We start from the raw sequence: 25,000 nt of genomic DNA, 5'->3' as shown, positions 1-25,000 counted from the left end.
TGGAACATGTTAGTGTGTGTGTGTGTGTGTTTGGAACATGTTAGTGTGCGTGTATATTTGGAACATGTTAGTGTGTGTGTGTGTGTGTTTGGAACATGTTAGTGTGTATGTGTATTTGGAACATGTTAGTGTGTGTGTGTGTTTGGAACATGTTAGTGTGTGTGTGTATTTGGAACATGTTAGTGTGTGTGTGTATTTGGAACATGTTAGAGTGTGTGTGTGTTTGGAACATGTTAGTGTGTGTGTGTATTTGGAACATGTTAGAGTGTGTGTGTGTTTGGAACATGTTAGAGTGTGTGTGTGTTTGGAACATGTTAGTGTGTGTGTGTATTTGGAACATGTTAGTGTGTGTGTGTATTTGGAACATGTTAGTGTGTGTGTGTGTTTGGAACATGTTAGTGTGTGTGTGTATTTGGAACATGTTAGTGTGTGTGTGTGTTTGGAACATGTTAGTGTGTGTGTGTATTTAGAACATGTTAGTGTGTGTGTGTATTTGGAACATGTTAGTGTGTGTGTGTATTTGGAACATGTTAGTGTGTGTGTGTATTTGGAACATGTTAGAGTGTGTGTGTGTTTGGAACATGTTAGAGTGTGTGTGTGTTTGGAACATGTTAGTGTGTGTGTGTGTCTGGAACATGTTAGTGTGTATGTATATTTGGAACATGTTAGTGTGTGTGTGTATTTGGAACATGTTAGAGTGTGTGTGTGTTTGGAACATGTTAGTGTGTGTGTGTATTTAGAACATGTTAGTGTGTGTGTGTATTTGGAACATGTTAGAGTGTGTGTGTGTTTGGAACATGTTAGTGTGTGTGTGTATTTGGAACATGTTAGAGTGTGTGTGTGTTTGGAACATGTTAGAGTGTGTGTGTGTTTGGAACATGTTAGTGTGTGTGTGTATTTGGAACATGTTAGTGTGTGTGTGTATTTGGAACATGTTAGTGTGTGTGTGTGTTTGGAACATGTTAGTGTGTGTGTGTATTTGGAACATGTTAGTGTGTGTGTGTGTTTGGAACATGTTAGTGTGTGTGTGTGTTTGGAACATGTTAGTGTGTGTGTGTATTTGGAACATGTTAGTGTGTGTGTGTGTTTGGAACATGTTAGTGTATGTGTGCATTTAGAACATGTTAGTGTGTGTGTGTGTTTGGAACATGTTAGTGTGTGTGTGTGTTTGGAACATGTTAGTGTGTGTGTGTGTCTGGAACATGTTAGTCTGTATGTATATTTGGAACATGTTAGTGTGTGCGTGTGTGTGGAACATGTTAGAGTGTGAGTATATATAGAACATGTTAGTGTGGGTGTGTATTTGAAACATGTTAGTGTGTGTGTGTGTTTGGAACATGTTAGTGTGTGTGTGTATTTAGTACATGTTAGTGTGTGTGTGTATTTAGAACATGTTAGTGTGTGTGTGTATTTGGAACATGTTAGTGTGTGTGTGTTTGGAACATGTTAGTGTGTGTGTGTATTTGGAACATGTTAGTGTGTGTGTGTCTTTGGAACATGTTAGTGTGTGTGTGTGTTTGGAACATGTTAGTGTGTGTGTGTATTTTGAACATGTTAGTGTGTGTGTGTGTTTGGAACATGTTAGTGTGTGTGTGTATTTGGAACATGTTAGTGTGTGTGTGTGTTTGAAACATGTTAGTGTGTGTGTGTTTGGAACATGTTAGTGTGTGTGTGTGTCTGGGACATGTTACTGTGTATGTGTATTTGGAACATGTTAGTGTGTGTGTGTATTTGGAACATGTTAGTGTGTGTGTGTATTTGGAACATGTTAGTGTGTGTGTGTATTTGGAACATGTTAGAGTGTGTGTGTGTTTGGAACATGTTAGTGTGTGTGTGTATTTGGAACATGTTAGTGTGTGTGTGTATTTGGAACATGTTAGTGTGTGTGTGTGTTTGGAACATGTTAGTGTGTGTGTGTATTTGGAACATGTTAGTGTGTGTGTGTGATTGGAACATGTTAGTGTGCGTGTGTGTATTTGGAACATGTTAGTGTGTGTGTGTGTTTGGAACATGTTAGTGTGTGTGTGTATTTGGAACATGTTAGTGTGTGTGTGTGTTTGGAACATGTTAGTGTGTGTGTGTGTTTGGAACATGTTAGTGTGTGTGTGTGTCTGGAACATGTTAGTGTGTATGTGTATTTGGAACATGTTAGTGTGTGTGTGTATTTGGAACATGTTAGTGTGTGTGTGTATTTGGAACATGTTAGTGTGTGTGTGTGTTTGGAACATGTTAGTGTGTGTGTGTATTTGGAACATGTTAGTGTGTGTGTGTGTTTGGAACATGTTAGTGTGTGTGTGTATTTGGAACATGTTAGTGTGTGTGTGTGTTTGGAACATGTTAGTGTGTGTGTGTATTTGGAACATGTTAGTGTGTGTGTGTATTTGGTACATGTTAGTGTGTGTGTGTGTTTGGAACATGTTAGTGTGTGTGTGTGTTTGGAACATGTTAGTGTGTGTGTGTATTTGGAACATGTTAGTGTGTGTGTGTGTTTGGAACATGTTAGTGTGTGTGTGTATTTGGAACATGTTAGTGTGTGTGTGTATTTGGAACATGTTAGTGTGTGTGTGTATTTGGAACATGTTAGTGTGTGTGTGTATTTGGAACATGTTAGTGTGTGTGTGTGTTTGGAACATGTTAGTGTGTGTGTGTATTTGGAACATGTTAGTGTGTGTGTGTGTCTGGAACATGTTAGTGTGTGTGTGTATTTGGAACATGTTAGTGTGTACGTCTATTTGGAACATGTAAGTTTGTGCATGTATATTTGGAACATGTTAGTGTGTACGTCTATTTGGAACATGTTAGTGTGTATGTATATTTGGAACATGTTAGTGTGTATGTATATTTGGAACATGTAAGTGTGTGTGTGTATTTGGAACATGTAAGTTTGTGCATGTATATTTGGTAGTTTTGACAGTGTGTATTCATAAATGTTCTTTAGCTTTTATTTATGCAGTCTTTGTTTTCTCAGCAGGGCATTGTCTAGTTCAGAATGCCCTTTCTGGTGAGGCATTATATGCTGAGAAATTCCTGGTGTTGTTTCTCGATGGGAGATAATATCAGGGTTGCCAAGGTTTTCCTAAATACTTGTTCTTATTCTCTCCCCTGTTTTCCCCTTATTTCTTTTCTTCCTTATGACTTTATTTTATTACTCGTTTGTGCACTTGAGTCAAGCACTTTAAGCAATTTGATTCCGTAAGTATCATTTTCTTTTCTCACGTCTTCCTCTTCTTTCACTTTTTCCCCTCTTTCTCATCTTTCATCTTTTTCCCGTCTTTCACCTTTTTCACTTTTTTTCCTCTTCATCTTCTTTCACCTTTTCTCCTCTCCTCCTTCTCCTTTTTCACCCTTCCCCCCTCTTTCTCCTCCTCCCCTTTCTTTCTCATCTATCATCTTCTCGTCTTTCACGTTTTCCCCTTTTTTCCTCTTTCTCCTCTTTCACCTTCTCTCCTCTCTTTCTTCTCCTTTTTCATCTTTTCCCCCTCTTTCTCCTCCCCCCTTTTGCATGGCCGTAATTTATCACTCATTGTGTACTTGAATTCAGTGCATCAATTAAATTACGTAAATACCCCTCTTCTTTTCCTTCTCTTTCCCCTCTTTCTCCCCCTTCCCCCTCTTTCTCCTCCTTTCCCCTCTTTCTACTCCTTTCCCCTCTTACTCCTCCTTTCCCTTCTTTCTCCTCCTTTCCCCTCTTTCTCCTCCTTTCCCCTCTTTCTGCTCATTTCCCTTCTTTTTCCTCCTTTCCCCTCTTACTCCTCCTTTCCCCTCTTACTCCTCCTTTCCCCTCTTTCTCCTCCTTTCCCCTCTTTCGTGTGACCTTCCTTGACTACTCCCAACGTACTTTAGCTCAGCACTTCAAATGGCGTAATTGCCCTCTTATTCTCTCCCCTCTTTCCCCCCTCTTTCGCATGACCTTACTTCGGTACTCATTATGGACTTGATGTTCCAGTCACTCTTCATTAAATACTTGTCACTTTCTCACTGGTTAAGGGTTGTGATAATAGCCCCCCCCCCCTCACCCAAAAAAAGAAAAGAAAAGGGAGAAATAGCCCCCCTTCCACCCTCCATACACCCCCTCCCCCCAAAAAAAAGAATGAAGGAAAAGGGAGGAAAATTGATGAAAAATAGAATTATAGCATCCGTTGTTAAGATCCCACGGCAAAAGTGTTATGTTGGAAATTACCACAGGGTCGTTTCTGTTGTATGTGGGGGTGGGGGGCTGGATGGAGGGGGGGAGGGGGGCGGTGGGAGCTACTGGGGAAAACGGATTCTTGATATCTCTCTTCTCTCTTTTTTTTTCTTTCTCGTTCTTTATTTATTTTTTCGCTTTCTTTCGTCTTTCTCTTTCTCTCTTGTGTTTGTCTTTCTCTCTCCCCCCCCCTCTTTCTTTCTTTCTCTCTCTTTCTCTCTCTCTCTCTCTTTCTCTCTCTCTCTCTCTCTCTCTCTCTCTCTCTCTCTCTCTCTCTCTCTCTCTCTCTCTCTCTCTCTCTCTCTCTCTCTCTCTCTCTCTCTCTCTCTCTCTCTCTCTCTCTCTCTCTCCCTCCCTCTCTCTCTCTCTCTCTCTCTCTCTCTCTCTCCTCTCTCTCTCTCTCTCTCTCTCTCTCTCTCTCTCTCTCTCTCTCTCTCTCTCTCTCTCTCTCTCTCTCTCTCTCTCTCTCTCACTCTCTCTCCACACGCATGCGAGCGTACAGAGAGAGAGAGAGAGAGAGAAAGGAAGAGAAGGATAAAAAAAAAGAATGAGAGAAAGATAGAGAGACAAACTAACTCTACCTGCAACTGCATCACACGTTCGGGATTAAGGTTGTATAACAAAGAAAAAAACAACAACTCCAGTGTGTTGAATTGCTTGAGTTGTTCCCCGCATATTACCACAACACCGAAGGCAGAATCCTCATAAAAGATCAGGGAATATCGAGAATTGTTCGGAGAATATACTTTGCTGATGTTAACCGTTTTTAAAAGAAATATATTCCTTTTTCTTTAGTTTTATTTAAGAGAGGAAATGTCCATGTTTTAAGGAGAGATATAGTCATTTCTTTTTGCTTTTATTTCCAAATCAAATATCCATGATTTTTTTGTTTTGTTTTTGCTTTTATTTTAAATCGGAATACCCATATTTTGAAAGAAATATAAGATTAAATGTCCATGTTTTAAGGAGAGATATATTAATTTCTTTTTGCTTTTATTTCCAAATCAAATATCCATGATTTTTTGTTTTGTTTTTGCTTTTATTTTAAATCGGAATACCCATATTTTGAAAGAAATATATTCATTACTTTTCCCCCTATTTTTAAATCGAATATCCATGTTTAATGAAGAATTTGTAAAAACCTTGAATTCTATCACGCTGACGAACATCAGATAGATAAGAACCAACGTATCTATCTATATTCATAACAAGTTTCTACATGTTCTTGAAAAAAACGTACCTTCAAATTACCGTAACGATTTTCTGTGTTCTTGAAAAAAAAATGAATTACCTTAACAATGTTCTATATGTTATTGAAAAAACGTACCTTCAAATTACCGTAACAATTTCCTGTGTTCTTGAAAAAAAATTACCTTAACAATTTTCTATATGTTATTGAAAAAAGCGTATCTTCAAATTACCGTAACGATTTTCTGTATGTTCTTCAAAAAAAAAAGTTTTTATCTATATGTTAATGAAAAAAAACGTTTCTTCAAATTACCGTAACGATTTTCTGTGTGTTCTTAAAAAAAAAGCTTTTATCTATATGTTAATAAAAAAAATCCGTATCTTCAAATTACCGTAACGATTTTCTGTATGTTCTTGAAAAAAATAATAAAAATAAAAAAAAAACGGATTCCCACGACCATTTGTATCAAATTGCCCCATAGAAATTTTCAAAAGGAAGCGTCCTTTTTCTCAAAGAGATTTCAAGACGATAACAGGACCTTGGTATCTTCTCGTGCCCTCGGGGTGTATTCTGAGACGATAATGAAGATAATTTGATGATAAAAGGATGATGAAGGGAATTGGATGATGAACGGGTGATAAGGACTTGATGATGAATGGAGGATTGAGCGAACTTGATGATAAGCGGATGATAAACAGGACTTGATGATGATCGGATCATAATAAATCGATGATAAACAGGGTTTGATGGTAAACAGATAATAAAGACAACTTGATCATAAACGCATAATAAACAAACTTCATGATGAACGAAGAATAACCAGAACATAATAAACAGATGATAAAGAGAACTTGATAAATAGATGATAGACAGAACTTGATAAAAAAAAAAAAAAAAAAAAAAAAAAAAAAAAGTAGACAGAACTTGGTAAAAAAAAAAAAAAAAAAAAAAAAAAGTAGACAGAACTTGGTAAAAAAAAAAAAAAAAAAAAAAAAAAAAAAAGTAGACAGAACTTGAGGATTTGCGGATAAACATTAAGCATTAAGAAATGTCCCTTTATCAAGTCTGTGAAAAGGGGGGGGGGGGAGCAGGCATTGTCTTGTGAGATTATAATGACAAAATAAAAGACGAAAAGAGACTGAGATAAAGAATAGAGAGAGAGAGAAGGAAAAAATAGATTTTGAAGGTCTCAAAAAAAATTTTTCCTTTCTTTTTTTTTTTTTAATACACACTTAACTTGGATGATTTGCTGAGCAGGTTTCCGTGTTTTCTGCAGTTTATATTGTTCGTTGCAGTGTCAATGTCACGTGATTGCAGAGTTATTGCATTGGAGTTCTTGCCTCCTCAAATACGACAGAGTTTCCTTTAAAATCTCCGCTTAGAATCCTGAAGAATATTTGTTTGAGTTTCGGATCTTCTTTGTGTGGTTGGGGAACGATCACCTCTTGTCTTATTATTATTATTCTCTCTCTCTCTCTCTCTCTCTCTCTCTCTCTCTCTCTCTCTCTCTCTCTCTCTCTATCTCTCTCTCTCTCTCTCTCTCTCTCTCTCTCTCTTTCCTCCTCCTCCTGTTCTTCTTCTTTGTTCTTTTTGTTGTCGTTGTCGTCTTCTCTTTCTCCTTCTTCTTCTTCTCCTTCTTCTTCTTCCTGCTCCTCCTCCTCCTCCTCCTCCTCCTCCTCCTCCTTCTCCTCTTCCTCCTCCTCCTCCTCCCCTCCTTCTTCTTCTTATCTTTCTCCACCTCCACCTCCTTCTCCTCCTTCCCCACCTTCTCCTCCTCCTCCTCCCCCTTCCTCCTTCTTTCCACCCCTCCTCACCAATATCCCCTCACTCTCCTATATCACCCGTTCCTCCATCCCCCCTTTATCACCCGCTCCTCCACCCCTCTTTCTCCCGACCCTAAGGACCTCTCATCCTTGACTCTGGAGCTGCTCTGCCAAGGCCGCCGTGCTCCTGTGTCGTCTGCGTCCTGTGTGTCTGTTTTATTACATTACGTCATCTCTGCCTTCGGGCCTATTTCAAGGTGAAGATGGATAAAGAGGGTATAAGAAATAGGCTAAAAAATAATTGTGTGTGTAATGGAGTTGTTTCGTGTGTCGGGAGATGAGAATATGGTGGTTTTAGTGTTGTTGTTTTTTTTTTTTTTTGTCTCTTGTTTTTTTTTGTCTCTGTTGATGGTGTTGTTGGCTTTGTTGTTGTTGTTGTTGTTGGCTTTGTTGGTGTTGTGTTGTTGTTGTTGTTGTTGTTACTGCGAAGATGTTGATATGTTGTTCACGGCTATTAGGCATCATTTATGTCATCATCATCGTTGATAGTATTCTTATTAGCAGTAGTAGCTGTAATAGTAATAGCAGTAGTAAGAGTCAGAGTAAGAGTGGTGGTAGTAGTAGTGGTAAGAATAAGAGTGAGAATCTGTAGTAGTAGCAGTATCAGTAGTAGTAGTAGTAGTAATTGTAGTAGTAGTAGTAGTAATTGTAGTAGTAGTAGTAGTAGTAGTAAGACTAAGTAGCAGTAGTGGTAGTATTAATTGTAGTAGTAGCAATAGTAGTAGTAAGACTAAGAGTAGTAGCAGTAGCAGTAGTAGAAGTAATAGTAGTAGTAGCGATGGTGGTGGCGGCGATAGTATCATTATTTTTGCATTGTTTATATTCTGATATTCGCATCATGGTCCCTTAATAGAGTAAGTTCCGCCATGAATGTTTCGATACACTTCGCTCTGAAATATCATCGCTATTATCTTTAAACAAAAAAACTTTAAATAAAAAATACGGCCGGATATCATTAAAGATTTGGAGAGTATCGTTTGAGCTAGATCGGATGCGTGCTCGATTTAGGTGCAGACACACATCATGGGCATCCAAGCGTATACGTGTATTTTTGTATATGTATGTGTTTATTTAGGTGTATGTGCATATATATATATATATATATATATATATATATATATATATATATATATATATATATATATATATATATACCCATATACATATATATATATATATATATATATATATATATATACATGTATGTATATATGTATATATATATATATATATATATATATATATATATATATATATATTTATATATTTATACATGTATGTATATATGTATATATATATATATATATATATATATATATATATATATATATATGTGTGTGTGTGTGTGTGTGTGTGTGTGTGTGTGTGTGTGTGTGTGTGTGTGTGTGTGTGTGTGTGTGTGTGTGTGTGTGTGTGTGTAACAAATATAAACACACACACGTGCACACACACAGCACACGCATTCTCATGTATGTCTGTACTTAAATCAAATGAGAATGTGTGTGTGTGTGTCCGTTCGTGTATGTGTATACTTGTGTACGTACATACTTATAGTTGTAAACATAATGAAGGAATAACTGTTTCTGTGAAATCTTTCCCAGTTCGTGACGTCACATTTATTCTCTCTTGGCATCCCTTCTATTTGGTTCTCCTCATTATAATCCTCATTCTTGATATTACGCAATTCCAACTTTCCTCCCCTCCCCCCCCCCCTTCCTCCCGCATAATCATCTGGTTTGGACACTTATTACCAAAGTCACCCCCCCTTCGACAACAACCTTGGTGCCAGACGTATGATTATGAGAGTTGTGAGGGAGTCGAGACAAGTACTCACAATAGGTCATAAAGAACCCCCCCTCCCCCCTCCCCCCCCATCCCCCTACTTTCCTCCCCCCGCTCCTATCTCCCATGCTTCATCACAACCCATTCATTCACCCATGATGTAAACATGGGATTCGCTAGTACTCATGGGCGTCACGTGACCTCAGGTGCAGATCTGGCACTCCCACGGGTCATCGGATTTTCCCACGGGTCTTGAAATTTTCCCACGGGTCCCTCAGGCTTCTCACAATTGGATCTGAAAGGCTGCGTGACGTGTGGAGGGAGATGACGTGGGTGATTTTGTCTAATTTTTATTTTTTATTTTATTTTACTTATTTATTATTTTTTTATTTTTTTATGAAAAAAAATGAGACTGTTATCATCATTACTATCAATGTTAATTTTATCTTCATTATACAAATAAGAAAATAATTAATAACGACAATAATAAGAAAATTTAGTGCCTCCCACACTCTCAAAGAAAACGGAAACACCCAGTTTGTCCTTCCTTTTTAAACCTTAACCGTCGGAAGCGAAAGGGAGAGGGAGAGGGAGAGGGAGAGGGAGAGGGAGAGGGAGAGGGAGAGGGAGAGGGAGAGGGAGAGGGAGAGGGAGGAGGGAGAGGAGAGGGGAGAGGGAGAGGGAGAGGGAGAGAGAGAGAGAGAGAGAGAGAGAGAGAGAGAGAGAGAGAGAGAGAGGGGGGGGGGGGAGGGAGAGAGAGAGAGAGAGAGAAAGGAAGAGAGAAAGGGAAAGAGAAAAAGAACGAGAGTGAGCGAAAGCGAAAAAGAGAGAGAGAGCGAAAGAGAAAAAGAGAGAGAGCGAAAGACGAAAACAGAGAGAGAGAGAGAGCGAAAGAGAAAAAGAAAAAAAGAGAGAGAAGAATAGAAAGAAAGAAATAAAAGAAGAAAGATAGAGGGGGAAAAGGAGGAAATATGTAAGGCCGCCCACTGCCCCTTGCCCCTTCCTGGTGGGCGGCAGGGTAGAGGCCGCCCAGACGCCGCCCAATGATGTGGCTACCGGATCCGCCCACACGCAATGTTGAATAAATGATAGAGTAAGACGATAGAGGAGAAGAAAACGGGAAGGAAGGAAAGAGAAAAATGCATCGTAGGGGAATCTGTAATATTTTTAATTTCATTTTATTCTTATTCAAAACAGAATAAGGAATGTGATAACAGGATGTTTTTTTTTTTCTTCTTTTTTTTTCATTTCCTCTGACTTTTGCGTCACATCTTTTGAACTATATTGATCGTTAATGTTAAATGATGAAGTGAATTCCAAAGATTTCTCTGGTCGATTAACAATAGGAACTTGGCAGACGCCCCCCCCCCCCAAAAAAAAAAAAAAAAAAAAAAAAGTTACGGAGTTTGTTGTTTGTTATCAGTATTTTTATTAATTTTGTTGTTATTAGTTGTACTATTTTGATCTTAGTGTAGTACGGAGTTTGTTGTTTGTTATCAGTATTTTTATTAATTTTGTTGTTATTAGTTGTACTATTTTGATCTTAGTGTAGTACGGAGTTTGTTTTTGTTATCAGTATTTTTATTGATTTTGTTGTTGCTAATTGTAGTATTTTTATTTTAGTGTATGTGTATATTTGCGAACATGAGAATGGCGGTTAAAAATACGTTAGGGTTTTGAATTTAAAGGTTTACTCCTCGTCCTCTGTGATCACGTGACTTGTCTTTGATTTTCCGTTAAATCTGAAACATTCTTATTATCATCACTTTCCTTTAAAGTAAAAAAAAATTTTCCTACCTTTTACGCCGCATCTAAACTTCTAATATATTAAATACGTACATTATTTTCATAAAGAGAAAAAATAACAATTTCCTCCATACACTACATCTATGCCTCTAATATATATAACACGTACAGAACATGTTATTATCACCTTTATTATTCCAATTAAAATATTATGACTAACTTTACCTTTTTCGTCCTCCTGCAGAAGCCCATCCATAACATGCGGTGCCGACGGGAGATGGGCGGGTTCGATCCCATATTGTGGTAAGTTGTTTCGTCTTTAGTGGTTGTTGTTTAGACTTCAATGGCCTTTACTTGGATGTTTTATTGGTGTTGGAGAATTTGGTGGGAGATGTTGTAGGATTTATTGGGAGGTTTATTTTAAGATGTGATAAATCTCCCAATAAATCCTAAATTTTATATTGTGATTGAAGAAAGTGATTGGAGAATGTAATGGGAGGTTTTTATTGAAGGATTTGATTGATGTTATTGAAGAATTTTATAGATGTTATTGAAGAATATGGTAGATGTTATTGGAGAATCTAATAAGTGATATTTAAGAATTTTATTGATGTTTTTGGAGAATTTAATAGGTGTTATTGAAGAATTTTATGGATGTTTTTGGAGAATTTAATAGATATTATTGAAGAATTTTATAGATGTTATTGAAGAATTTTATAGATGTTATTGAAAAATAAGAGAATTCAATAGGTTATTAAATAATATGATGGGAAATGTTATTGAAGAATTGAATAAATGTTACTAAAGAATATAATGAGAAACGTTATTGCAGGATTTAATAGATGTTAATGAAGAATATAATGGAAAATGTCACTGCAGGATTTATAAGATCTTACTGAAAATTATAATAGATGTTATCGAAGAATATAATGGAACAGAACAGTGAAGTGAGATGTTATTGAAGAAAATGGAAGATGTTATTGAAGAATTTAATGAACCCGGAGCTATTTCTCTGCGGTGTTTTGTGGCAGTTCAGTGAGATTTCTGGAAAATGGAGAGGGTGATTGGGGAATAGTGAATCACGTGGGATAGTGAATATAAGGAATAGTGAATTATGTTATGGTGAATAGTGAATTATATTATAGTGAAACATAGTGAATAGTGAATTATATTATAGTGAAACATAGTGAATAGTGAATTATATTATAGTGAAACATAGTGAATAGTGAATTATATTATAGTGAAACATAGTGAATAGTGAATTATATTATAGTGAAGCATAGTGAATAGTCAATTATATTATAGTGAAGTATAGTGAATATTGAATTATATTATAGTGAATTACGTGGGATAGTGAATATAAGGAATAGTGAATTACGTTATAGTGAATAGTGAATTATATTATAGTGAAGTATAGTGAATAGTGAATTATATTATAGTGAAGTATAGTGAATAGTGAATTATATTATAGTGAAGTATAGTGAATAGTGAATTATATTATAGTGAAGCATAGTGAATAGTGAATTATATTATAGTGAAGTATAGTGAATAGTCAATTATATTATAGTGAAGCATAGTGAATAGTGAATTATATTATAGTGAAGCATAGTGAATAGTGAATTATATTATAGTGAATTATATTATAGTGAAGTATAGTGAATTGTGAATTATATTATAGTGAAGTATAGTGAATTGTATTATAGTGAAGTATAGTGGGTAGTGAATTATATTATATTTAGTAAATAGTGAAGTATAGTGAATCATATAGTGAAGTATAGTGAATAGTGAATTATATTATAGTGAAATATAGTGAATGTATTATAGGGAAGTATAGTGAATAGTGAATTATATTATATTTAGTAAATAGTGAAGTATAGTGAATCATATAGTGAAGTATAGTGAATAGTGAATTATATTATAGTGAAATATAGTGAATGTATTATAGTGAAGTATAGTGAATAGTGAATTATATTATATTTAGTAAATAGTGAAGTATAGTGAATAGTGAATTATATTATAGTGAATAGTGAATTACGTTTTTGTGGTGTTTTAGTTTATGGTTTATGTCTTCGGATGATCCTGTGTTTCATCTATCTGTCTGTTTGTCTGGCTATCTCTCTTTCTCTAACTGTCTCTTTCTGTTTGTCTATCTGATTATCTTTCTCTCTACCTGTCTATCTATCTGTCAGTTTGTCTGTCTGTCTTTCTGTCTATCTAACTACCTTTATTTCTGTCTATCTATCTACCGCTATCTGCTTCTTTCTGTTGTCTACTTGTCTATTTATCCTCTCTCTCTCTCTTTCTTTCTTTTTTTCTTTCTTTCTCTCTCTCTCTCTCTCTCTCTCTCTCTCTCTCTCTCTCTCTCTCTCTCTCTCTCTCTCTCTCTCTCTCTCTCTCTCTGTGTGTGTGTGTGTGTGTGTGTGTGTGTGTGTGTGTGTTTGTGTGTGTGTGTGTGTGTGTGTGTGTGTGTACTTTCCTTTCTCCTAATGCTTGGTTTCCTACTGTTATTTATCATTCTTCTTCTGCCGCCTCCGACTTTCTTTGTGTTAATTATTCTTGTCATTCTTCTATGACTCTCTCTTATGTTCTTCATATTCGCTTTCTGTTTGTTCAGTAATGATTTCCTCTCCGATCTTCATATCTTTTATTTTGTCTTTATTCATTCTCTCTCTCTCTCTCTCTCTCTCTCTCTCTCTCTCTCTCTCTCTCTCTCTCTCTCTCTCTCTCTCTCTCTCTCTCTTTTTCTCTCCTCTCTTCTCTCTTTCTCTCTTTCTTTCTCTCTCTCTCTCTCTCTCTCTCTCTCTCTCTCTCTCTCTCTCTCTCTCTCTCTCTCTCTCTCTCTCTCTCTCTCTCTCTCTCTCTCTCTCTCTCTCTCCTTCCCTCTCTCTCTCTCTCTCACTCTCTCTCTCTCCCTCCCTCCCTCCCTCCCTCCCTCCCTCCCTCCCTCCCTCCCTCCCTCAAGCTCTCCACCTCTCCTTCCTCTTTCTCCTCTACCCCTCCCTCTTCTTCTTCCCTATATCTCTCCCTCTCTCCTTCCCTCTCACTCCCCCTCCCTCTCTTCTTCCCTCTCTCCACTCTCCCCCTCCCTCTCTTCTTCCTCTCTCTCTCCACTCTTCTTCCCTCTCTCTCCTCTCTCTCCCTCCCTCTCTTCCTCCCACTCCTACTCTCTCCCTCCTCTCTCTCCTCCCCTCCTTCTCTTCTTCCCCCTCTCTCCTCTCTCCCTCTCTCTCCCTCTCTCCCTCCCTCCCTAGCTCTCTTCCTCTCTCTTCCTCTCACTCCCACTCTCTTTCACGTCATCCATGTATGAATCATCTTACCAAACCTCACTCTCTCTCTCTCTCTCCCTCACAGCTACCAACGTCGCATGGAAGAAGCCCGTGAATCAGTCCTCTACGGCAAGGGGCGGTAAGGGCGAGAATGCCAACGACGGCCACACCACCACCGTCCACGAGGGGAGGCACTGCACGGAGACCCTGGTGGAGGCGTCGCCGTGGTGGTCCGTCGACCTCCTCCAGGACTACGAGATCACGCTTGTCAAGATCACCACCAGAGGGTGTTGCGGTGCGTAATGTTTTTTTTTTTTTTCGTTTTTTTATTATTATTAATCTATTGTTCATGGTTTTTGTTTTATTATTATTTTTTATTATTATTATCTTTATTTTTATTTTTTATTATTATTATTATTATTTTTTTTTTTTTTTGGGGGGGGGGGGTTGGGTTTTGGATTTTTGTTTTTTTGTGATTTATATTTGTTTGGTTTGGTTTGGTCATTTGTTTGCTTGTTTGTTCATTGTTATTCATTTATTCATGATTATTCATCAATGCATCATGTGTTTATCGATTTATTCATTTTGTTTATCCTTCTATTTATTTTGTTTATCCTTCTATTTATTCCTGAATTATTTGCTTACTTATTTATTCACCAATATATTCAAATAGTTATTCATTCATTCCGTGTGTTTGTGGGCCCTTCGGAGTGTTAATGTAGGTGTGGGTGTGAGAGTATAGGTGTGGATATTCATTTATGTTTGTGTGTGCGTGTTTGTGTGTGTGTGCGTGTGTGTGTGTGCGTGTGGGAGAGTGTAGGTGTGGATATTCATTTATGTGTGTGTGCGTGTGTGTGTGCGTGTGTGTGTGTGTGTGTGTGTGTGCGTGTGTGTGTGTGTGTTTGTGTTTGCGTGTGTATGTTTGCGTGTGTGTGTGTGTGTGTGTGTGTGTGTGTGTGTGTGTGTGTGTGTGTGTGTGTGTGTGAAGGTTTCGTTTTGTAGATCTTTCTTCCTCTCAACCTTCCTTTCTTTCCCCTTCCTTCCTCTCTTTCTTTCTTTTTCTCTTTCTTTTCCCTTTTTCTCCCTTCTCTTTCTGCTCTCTCTGCCTGTCTCTTTCTTTTTTTTCCTCTTTCTTCCTCGTTTTTTTTTTTCATCTCTCTCTCCCCCCCCCCCCCCTCGCTCTCTCCCTCTCCCTCTCTCTCTCTCTCTCTCTCTCTCTCTCTCTCTCTCTCTCTCTCTCTCATCTCTCTCTCTCTAAACTCTCTCTCTCTCTCCCTCCCTCCCTCCCTCCCTTTCCCTCCCTCCCTCTCCTCCCTCCCTCCCTCCCTCCCTCCCTATAAACCCTCTCCCTCCCTCCCTCTCTTTCTCTTCCTTTCACTCTCTCACTCTCTTTCTAACTCTCTTTCAATTTATCTATAAACCCTCTCCCTCTCCTCCCCCCTCTCTCTCTCTTCCCTTCACTCTCTCTTTCTCTTTCTAACTCTATTGCATTTAATCTATATTCACAAGCGTGCTGTAATGAAGCGAGAGTGCAAGGCATATCTGTGCAATGGCGGAGTAGAATAGGAAAAGAATATCTGTCAAGGCGAACTTCCCAGAACGTAACTGAATACTCTTATCTCTTTCTTTAATAAAAATAAAGAATAAAAAGAAATAGATAAAAGGAAAAAATGATAATGGTAATGATAAATAAGCATATGCACGTTTGAGATACTCTTATCTCTTTCTTTAATAAAGAATAAAGAATAAAAAGAAATAGATAAAAGGAAAAAATGATAATGGTAATGATAATGATAAATAAGCATATGCACGTTTGAGATACTCTTATCTCTTTCTTTAATAAAAAATAAAGAATAAAAAGAAATAGATAAAATGAAAAAATGATGATAATGATAATGATAAATAAGCATATGCACGTTTGAGATACTCTTATCTCTTTCTTTAATAAAAAATAAAGAATAAAAAGAAATAGAGAAAATGAAAAAATTATAATGGTAATGATAAATAAGCATATGCACGTTTGAGATACTCTTATCTCTTTCTTTAATAAAAAATAAAGAATAAAAAGAAATAGATAAAATGAAAAAATGATAATGGTAATGATAAATAAGCATATGCACGTTTGAGATACTCTTATCTCTTTCTTTAATAAAAAATAAAGAATAAAAAGAAATAGATAAAAGGGAAAAATTATGATAATGATGATGATAAATAAGCATATGCACGTTTGAGATACTCCTATCTCTTTCTTTAATAAAAAATAAAGAATAAAAAGAAATAGATAAAAGGAAAAAATGATAATGGTAATGATAATGATAAATAAGCATATGCACGTTTGAGATACTCTTATCTCTTTCTTTAATAAAAAATAAAGAATAAAAAGAAATAGATAAAATTAAAAGATGATGATGGTAATGATAAATAAGCATATGCACGTTTGAGATACTCCTATCTCTTTCTTTAATAAAAAATAAAGAATAAAAAGAAATAGAGAAAGTGAAAAAAATTATGATAATGATGATGATAAATAAGCATATGCACGTTTGAGATACTCTTATCTCTTTCTTTAATAAAAAATAAAGAATAAAAAGAAATAGATAAAAGGAAAAAATGATAATGGTAATGATAATGATAAATAAGCATATGCACGTTTGAGATACTCTTATCTCTTTCTTTAATAAAAAATAAAGAATAAAAAGAAATAGATAAAATGAAAAAATGATAATGATAATGATAAATACGCATATGCACGTTTGAGGACTAAGAGAGAGACATTAAGGCATGTTTTATTTATGATGAGATTTTTTCTCTCTCTTTTTTTAAGTAGCAAGTAATGTGGTTATTTTAACCTTATGGGAATTTAAAGTTTCTTTCTCTTCCCTTCTCTTTATATATCTATAGATAGATATATAGATAAGATAGATAGATATACATACATATAGATAGATGGATAGAAATATATACATACATATAGATAGATAGATAGTATACATACATATAGATAGATAGGTAGTATACATACATACATCTAGATAGATACATAGATAGATATACATGCATATAGATAGATACATTTAAATAGATAGATAGAACATAACATTCAAAATCAAACGAAACCAAAGTTCAAAGTCAAATTGAAAGATGTGCCGAAACCATCAACACACACACAGCTGATCACGTGACAAAGATGGCGGCCGTGTGATATGTTGAGCGCGCCAAGGACAGCCAGTTACCGAGCCGAAGTGCTGGGAATTTTTTAACATACACCCAGAGTCATGTTTCTTAAGCAATTTTTTATTTATTTTTATTCATGTGAGAATGATGTTATTCGTTATCCGGCACATTCGTATCCGCACAGTTAGGGAGGTATCCGATTAACCTCGTTACAGCGAACTATCGTAAGCACGAAGCGGGATGTGAATGAATATCTGATTCTTCGTTAATTGTTCGTTATTTGTTTCGTTATATCGTGAGAATGACGTCACTTAATATGTATAAAAATCTTCATTGTCTGTCTATTCGTGTAGCCATCCATCTATCGACGCGTCCACTCACCCATCTATCCATCCACCCATTCATTCATTTATCCATCCACCCATTCATTCATTTATCCATCCACCCATTAATTCATCCATCAATCCATCTACCCACCCACCCATCCATCAACGCATCTACCCATCCACGTATCCACGCATCCATCCATCCACCCACCCACCCATCTATCTATCTATCTATCTATGTATCCATCCATCCATCCATCCATCCATCCATCCATCCACCCACCACCCATCAACGTATCTACCCACCCAACCATCCCTCCAATCCATCCACCCACTCACCCATCCATCTATCCATCCATCCACCCACCCACCCACCCACCCACCCATCCATCCATCTATCCATCCATCCACCCACCACACAGCTGACCAAATCCAAAAAGAAATCACATCAGTTCCATCCTCAGTTACATATTACGATTACTTTTCTCCACGTGACGTCATTCGCTGTCCGTCGAAAGCCACGACCCGAAAAATTCGAAATGATCGCAAACAATTCCTTTCTCGTTAACGAAAGATTATCGACCGTAAAACCTTGGCTATAACGCCCTGCCTGGTACGGAATCGTCAACAAGGTCGCGATTCGTTGATAAACCAGTCATGATCACGCCCTTATGAATACCGAAGTCCTGTTGACCGTTACTTTTTCTTCTTCTTCTCCTTCTTCTTCTTCTTCTTCTTCGTCGGCGTTGTCTTCTGCTTTTTACTTTTTTTTCTTTTATCTTCTTTTAAGATGTCTGTTTTTATTAATTTATTCTGTGATTTTTATATAGATTTTTTTAGAAATAGATGGGAAGGTTTCACTATCTTTCGGAAATTTAACCAATAAAGAATAATGTAATGATTCATTTTCAATATCGATTTGTATTTTTGTATTCCCCGTTCGTTAACAAAATTAGACCATTAGAATAAAAGAAAATATTATCTAGATCTATATATATATATATATTTTATTCAAATGTCGAAAATAGCATAGATATTTGTATTACATTTATAGTGTTTATTTTCCTATGATCCTCATCCGTCAGTAATCAAATAATTCTCATCATTATCATCCAAACAAGCAGATACACAGAAATGCAATTTACTATCTTAAGCAAAGCCACAGAGGCCAAAAGAACACGCCCCCCCCCTCCCCTACCCCCTACCCCAACATCCTTGTTTTATTTCTCAAAATCTTTCTCGCAACACGTAAAAAAAAAAAAAAAAAAAAAAAAAAAAAAAAAAAAGGAGAGAGAGAGAGAGAGAGAGAGAGAGAGAGAGAGAGAGAGAGAGAGAGAGAGAGAGAGAGAGAGAGAGAGAGAGAGAGAGAGAGAGAGAAAGAGAGAAAGAGAAAAAGAAAAAGAAGGAGAAAAGTAAAAAGAAGAAGGAGTAAAAAAAAAGAGAAGAAGAAGGAGAAGCAGAAGATGATGATGATTCACCAACAGTCTTAATGTATGTATGTGAGTATATTTGTCCGCATTAAAGCATATACCATCACATATGCCAGACGCCGCCCTGATCTGATCAAATTTTCAGGACGTTCCCCTGCCCCCCCCCCCCCTCGCCCCATGAGCAGCCGCCCTCCTTCAGTCCCGGCCAAGTGAAAGGGAAAAAGGTCATTGGCGTGTCTGACCCCTTGGGCATCACCCTCCACCCCACCCCCCCTTACCCTTCTAGATTGACCTCATGTCACCCCTACCCCATTTTTTGTCTTTTTTTTCTTCTTCTTCTTCTTGTATGTCTTTGTACGTTCTTTCGTAAAGTGTTCATCTTCTTATCCTTCTCTCTCTCTTTCTTTCTGTTTGCGTGTCTTCTCGCCCCATCATGCGCGTGGCCGTAATAGGAAAACGAGAACAGAATTTCAAAGCATATTGAATCTTGTTCTACGTGTCTCTCTCTCTGTCTGTCTGTCTTTTTTTTTCTCTCTCTCTCTCCGCTCTCTCTTTCTCTCTCTCTCTTCTCTTCTCCTTTCTGTTTGTTCTTTTCTTTTTTTCTCTCCACTCTCTCTCGCTTTCTCTCTTCTCTTCTCCTCTCTGTCTGTCTTTTTCTTTTTTCTCTCCGCACTCTCTCTCTCTCTCTCTCTCTCTCTCTCTCTCTCTCTCTCTCTCTCTCCCTCCCTCCCTCTTCCTCCCTCCCTCCTTCCCTCTCTTCCTTTTCCTCTTCCTCTTCCTCTCCCTCTCCCTCTCCCTCTCCCTCTCCCTCTCCCTCTCCCTCTCCCTCCCCTCTCCCCCTCCCAACCTCCCAACCTTCCACCCTCCTTCCCTCCCTCCCTCCCTCCCTCCTTCCCTCCCTCCCTCCTTCCCTCCCTCCCTCTTTCCCCCCTTCCCCCACCTTCCTCCCACCCCTTCTCCCCCGAATAATGTTCTTCACGCCGTTCTAGTGTGTTCTGAAATGTTCTCTCCTCCCCCGCAGGACACCAGCCCGTGCAGGACATCGAGATCCGCGTGGGAGACTCCACCAACATCCAGAGGAATCGGCTGTGCGCATGGTATCCCGGCACCATCGGTGAGTTCCCCCTGTTGGCGTTATGTTGGAGTGTTGGTGGTGTTCTGGTGCTGTTATGTTGGTGTGTTGGTGTGTTCTGGTGGTGTTCTGTTGGTTTGTTGGTGGTGTTATGTTGGTGTGTTGGTGGCGTGTTCTGGTGATGTTATGTTGGTGTGTTCTGGTGATCTTATGTTAGTGTGTTGGTGATGCTATGTTGGTGTTGTGTTCTGGTGGTGTTATGTTGGTGTTGTGTTCTGGTGATGTTAAGTTGGTGTGTCGGTGGTGTTATGTTGGTGTGTTGGTGGTGTTATGTTGATATGTTGGTGGTGTTATGTTGGTGTGTTGGTGGTGTTTTATTGATGCTATGTTGGTGTTGTGTTCTGGTGATGTTATGCTAGTGTTGTGTTCTGGTGGTGTTATGTTGGTGTGTCGGTGGTGTTATGTTGGTGTGTTCTGGTGATCTGATGTTGGTGTGTTGGTGATACTATGTTGGTGTTGTGTTCTGGTGATGTTATGTTGGTGTGTTGGTGATGTTATGTTGATGTGTTGGTGGTGTTATGTTGATGTTCTCTTGGTGTTCTGGTGATGTTATGTTGGTGTTATGTTAATGCCATGTTGATGTGCTGGTAATCTCATGTTGATGTGTTCTTTTGATGTGCTGGTGATGTTGTGTTCTGTAGCTATGATGCTTTGTTGATGTTCTAATGATATTCTGAGATTTTTTTCTACAGTTACTGCTTTCCTGTTCCTTCTTAGTCATAAGTTTTTTTGTTGTTCTTGTGACGTGCGTTCTACACATCTTGTTCTTGTTCCTCCTGCTTTTTGTTGTTGTTTTTGCTGTTCTTCTTTTTCTAGTTGTTTTTGCAACATGTTCTATATACCTTCTTCTTCTTACTGTTCTTGTGTTCTGTCTTATTTGGAAGATGGAATTACTTTTTTTCTCTTTTCTTCTCTTTTTTTATAATTATTGTGTAAGAACAGGTTTGTTAATTATAGCAAAGACAGCAAGAACAAACAAGAAATTATGTAGTAGGATTCGTGGATATACTTTTATTTGAGAATTTGTGTACTTTGGGATAAGAAAAAAAAATCTTCAGGATATTACAATGATATATAAAAAAATATATATTAAAAAATACCTGCAATAGAAAAAAAAACGAAAATATGTATAATAGAGAGAGAAAGAAAAAAACATTGGCTATTTCAAGGGAATGACCAACAGAAGACGAAGAAAATGACAAGGCAAGAATGCAACTTTTATGAAACACTTAAAAGAACTTAGAAATAAGTTATGGGATCAAGATGTCTTTGATTATATGGAGAGTAACAACACTTGACTGGTTTTGGAAAGTGTATATGGTAACTTGAAAGAAATATGTGTAATGATGATAGTAATGATTTAAAAAGAAATATATATATATATATATATATATATATATATATATATATATATATATATATATATATATATATATATATATATATATATATATATATATATATATATATATATATATATGAGTGCATCCTTAAGGTGAAATGAAGGGGAAATATGTGTAATGATGATAGTAATTATTGAAAGAGAAATATATTAGTATATCCTAAAGATGAAATGGACGAAATATATGTAATGATGATAGTAATTATTGAAAGAGAAATATATTAGTATATCCTAAAGATGAAATGAATAGGAAATGTGTGTAATTATGATTGGTGCCCTAATGACTAAACTAAAAGGAAGAAATATGTGTAATGATGAAGGTCGAGATGATGGTAATGATAAAGAAGAGGAAATATATTAGAGTTTATTAGAGTATCTTACAGTTGAGATTAAGAGCAAAAAATGCGTAATGTGATATTTGTGATTAAAAGAAGAAATATATTAGTGTATCCTTAAGACCAAACGAGGGGGGAGAAAAAATTATAAGAATAATACTGATTAAAAAGAAGACATATTTGTATATCCCAAAGACAAAAGAAAAATTAAGAATAACTGTTATTCTGCAGAGAATGAAAAATATAGGAAGAGAAAAGGCGCTTTGTATCCAAGGAAAATTTGCATTTCAATTTTTTTCTTCTTTTTCTTCTTTTTGCAAACCTCATAACATCGCTAATCAGAGCAAAAAATAGAAATAAAGAGCTGAATAATTATGGGAACGGAGTAATTATGAACATATTTTCTATGCAAATGTTTCGAGTCACAGTGAATAATTGATGTTTACGTTACCTACACTGACCTTGGGTTGAGTCATGCAGGTTAACAAAGAACAAACAAACAAAGACGCGGCGAGGTTTTAGCGTTCTTTGTGTAAGGTGCAGTTAGTTTCCGTAAAACGCAAATCTCGACATTTAGGATAATTTATTTTTAGCGTGTTTTGTATTATTTGGTTTTGTTTTATTTTTATTTTGGTTTTATTCATTTTTACCCTTATTTTATTTAATCTTATTGTACAGTATATATATATATATATATATATATATATATATATATATATATATATATATATATATATATATATATGTATGTTATATATATATATATATGTATGTATGTATATATATGTGTATATATATTTATATATATATATTATTCTCATTTTCACAATTTATCTTATTTTTGTCTTATTATTTTGGTAAAAGGTACTGTATTCTTAATTCGGTACAAAACGTGAGAATCGACAGAACCTAGTCATGTAAGTGCAAGGGTAACAATCTGTGTTTATCCGTGTATAGGAGAATCAGAGAGCAAAATGAGAACCTTGCGTATAGTGCGAGAGGGCAAATTGAGCAAAATGCGTAGAATGCGGGCAGGAGTATTGGCAAATAGAAAACTAGAATGAGCAGTATGAGTAAAGTGTGAGAGCATACGGAGCGAAATGCGTAGAAAGCGGGAAAGAGAGTAGGAGAATGGGAAAGAAAATGGGCAGTTTGAGCAAAACCTGTGTGAGTAAACTAAGATAAACACGTAGAAAGACTTCAGAACGAGAATATACAAGTGGAGCACATTTAGCATTAAAATTAAAGTATGTGAGAGTGGATGGAGCGAAATGCGTAGAATGCGCGGACGAGAGTATATGAATAGAAACTGGGGCAGTTTGAGCAATACCTGTGTAAGTAAACAAAGAGAAACGAGAGTACACAAACGGAGCAAATCTAGCAGTTCGAGTAAAGTGTGTGAAAACAAACTAATCGAAATGGGTAGAAAGCGAGAATTAGTACAGACAGCAAGATGGCGCCCGAGGGAGAGGAAATAATGGCCGATCGTTTCTAGAAGGTAAACACTGTTAAGGTTAGGTGGTTATGGGCATACACGCTGTTTATTTTCTTTTCGGTGTCAGTGAACTGCTTTTACATTTTGCCTTTTCCGGCATTTCTTAACAAAAAACAGAGATATCATTAAATGAATACATATAAATAGGAGAAAATAAATGAGAAAAGGAAAAAGCACGAAAAGAGAAAAGGAAAAACAAAATCCAAACTTTAAAAACAAAAAACAAACTACAAACGCCGTTTCGTAAAGATCCAATAAATGAAATGGATCCAAGGAATGAAATGGAATAAAAACATTAATGGAAGACCTTAAAATGGCGGGAAAGGGGATCACGGACGGCCAGTTAGGGTTTGTATGCACAGGTGATGCGTTCAGTTGCCGAAAGTGTGAATATTTACCCTACGCGGAAAATGTGAGATTGCCTTTCGATATGGTAGAGAGAGAGGGAGAGGGAGAGGGAGAGGGAGAGGGAGAGGGAGAGGGAGAGAGAGAGAGAGAGAGAGAGAGAGAGAGAGAGAGAGAGAGAGAGAGAGAGAGAGAGAGAGAGAGAGAGGCCTATTATTTTCTTTCTTTTTTCCTTTTTTCCTTCTCAATGTTTTTTTTTTCCCAGTTCGCTTCCCTTTTTTCTTGCTTTTTCTTTCTGTGTTTTGTGTGTCTTTCTATCTCCTGTCTTCCTTTTCTTATGAACTTTTTCTTCTTGTTCTCCTTCCTCCCGGATTTTGTTTTCTTATCGTCATATACCTGTTTCTTCGGTAAATTTGCAAATCCTGTTGAAGGTTTCACAGGTAGACATCTTGGTCAACAAATACGCAGGTGAATCAATGTATGCTTGTAAATATTCATTGTATATACTTTCTCCTCTTTGTTTGTTTGTTTTTCTTCATTAATTACCTGTTTTTCTTTTTTTATTTGTGTTTTATTTTTGTTGTTTTGTATGTGTGTGTGTCGGTTTGTTGCTGTTGTGTGTGTGTGTGTGTGTATGTATGTGTGTGTGTGTGTGTGTGTCTGTGTGTGTGTGTGTGTGTGTGTCTGTGTGTGTGTGTATGTATGTGTGTGTGTGTGTGTGTGTGTGTGTGTGTGTGTGTGTGTGTGTGTGTGTGTGTTCCTTTTATATCAATTACCTAAACAAAACAGCCTTGAAGTGCAGTCGAGAGAGGCAGAGAGCGTCTCAATCCCGCCCCTTGGCTTGCCGCGCGGACCTGCTTGTCTTGAACCCTTCGTTCACATCCCCGAGCGGCCGGTTTTATTATTGTCTTGTGCATCCCTCTTGTCTTCTCTGGCTTTTTTGGATTGTGTGTCTTTTGCTTTTGTGATCTTTGTCTGTCTGTGTGTGTGTATTGTTTTAATCTCTCGCTCTCTCTCTCTCTCTTGCTCACACTATCTCTCTCTCTCTCTCTCTCTCTCTCTCTCTCTCTCTCTCTCTCTCTCTCTCTCTCTCTCTCTCTCTCTCTCTCTCTCTCTCTCTCTCTCTCTCCCTCTCTCTCTCTCTCTCTCTCTCTCTCTCTCTCTCTCTCTCTCCTCTCTCTCTCTCTCTCTCTCTCTCTCTCTCTCTCTCTCTCTCTCTCTCTCTGTTTATTTATCTATTTATCTGTCTGTATATCTATCTTTATGCAAATGTACCTAGTTATCTATAAATATCTATTTCTCTATCCATATTCCTATTTGTCTATCTACCTATCTCTGTCTATCAGTCTCTACCAGTACCTCAATCTCT

The 25,000-nt window shown here is 37.1% G+C and overlaps 1 protein-coding gene across 2 annotated transcripts in view; it reads left to right on the top strand.

Moving 5' to 3' along the window:
- The window catches only part of LOC113804147 (P-selectin-like), a 152,531-nt gene that overhangs the window by 79,818 nt on the left and 47,713 nt on the right, over positions 1 to 25,000 (top strand). For both annotated transcript variants that reach the window (XM_070139045.1, XM_070139044.1), the window contains exons 3-5: positions 10,971 to 11,029; positions 14,078 to 14,287; positions 19,944 to 20,036. In XM_070139045.1, coding sequence (XP_069995146.1) covers positions 10,971 to 11,029; positions 14,078 to 14,287; positions 19,944 to 20,036 — 362 coding nt within the window. The remainder of the gene's footprint in view (positions 1 to 10,970; positions 11,030 to 14,077; positions 14,288 to 19,943; positions 20,037 to 25,000) is intronic.

This window comes from Penaeus vannamei, chromosome 25 (assembly GCF_042767895.1).
Source record: "Penaeus vannamei isolate JL-2024 chromosome 25, ASM4276789v1, whole genome shotgun sequence".
Classification (NCBI taxonomy): domain Eukaryota; kingdom Metazoa; phylum Arthropoda; class Malacostraca; order Decapoda; family Penaeidae; genus Penaeus; species Penaeus vannamei.
This window is presented reverse-complemented; position numbering and strand designations above follow the sequence as displayed.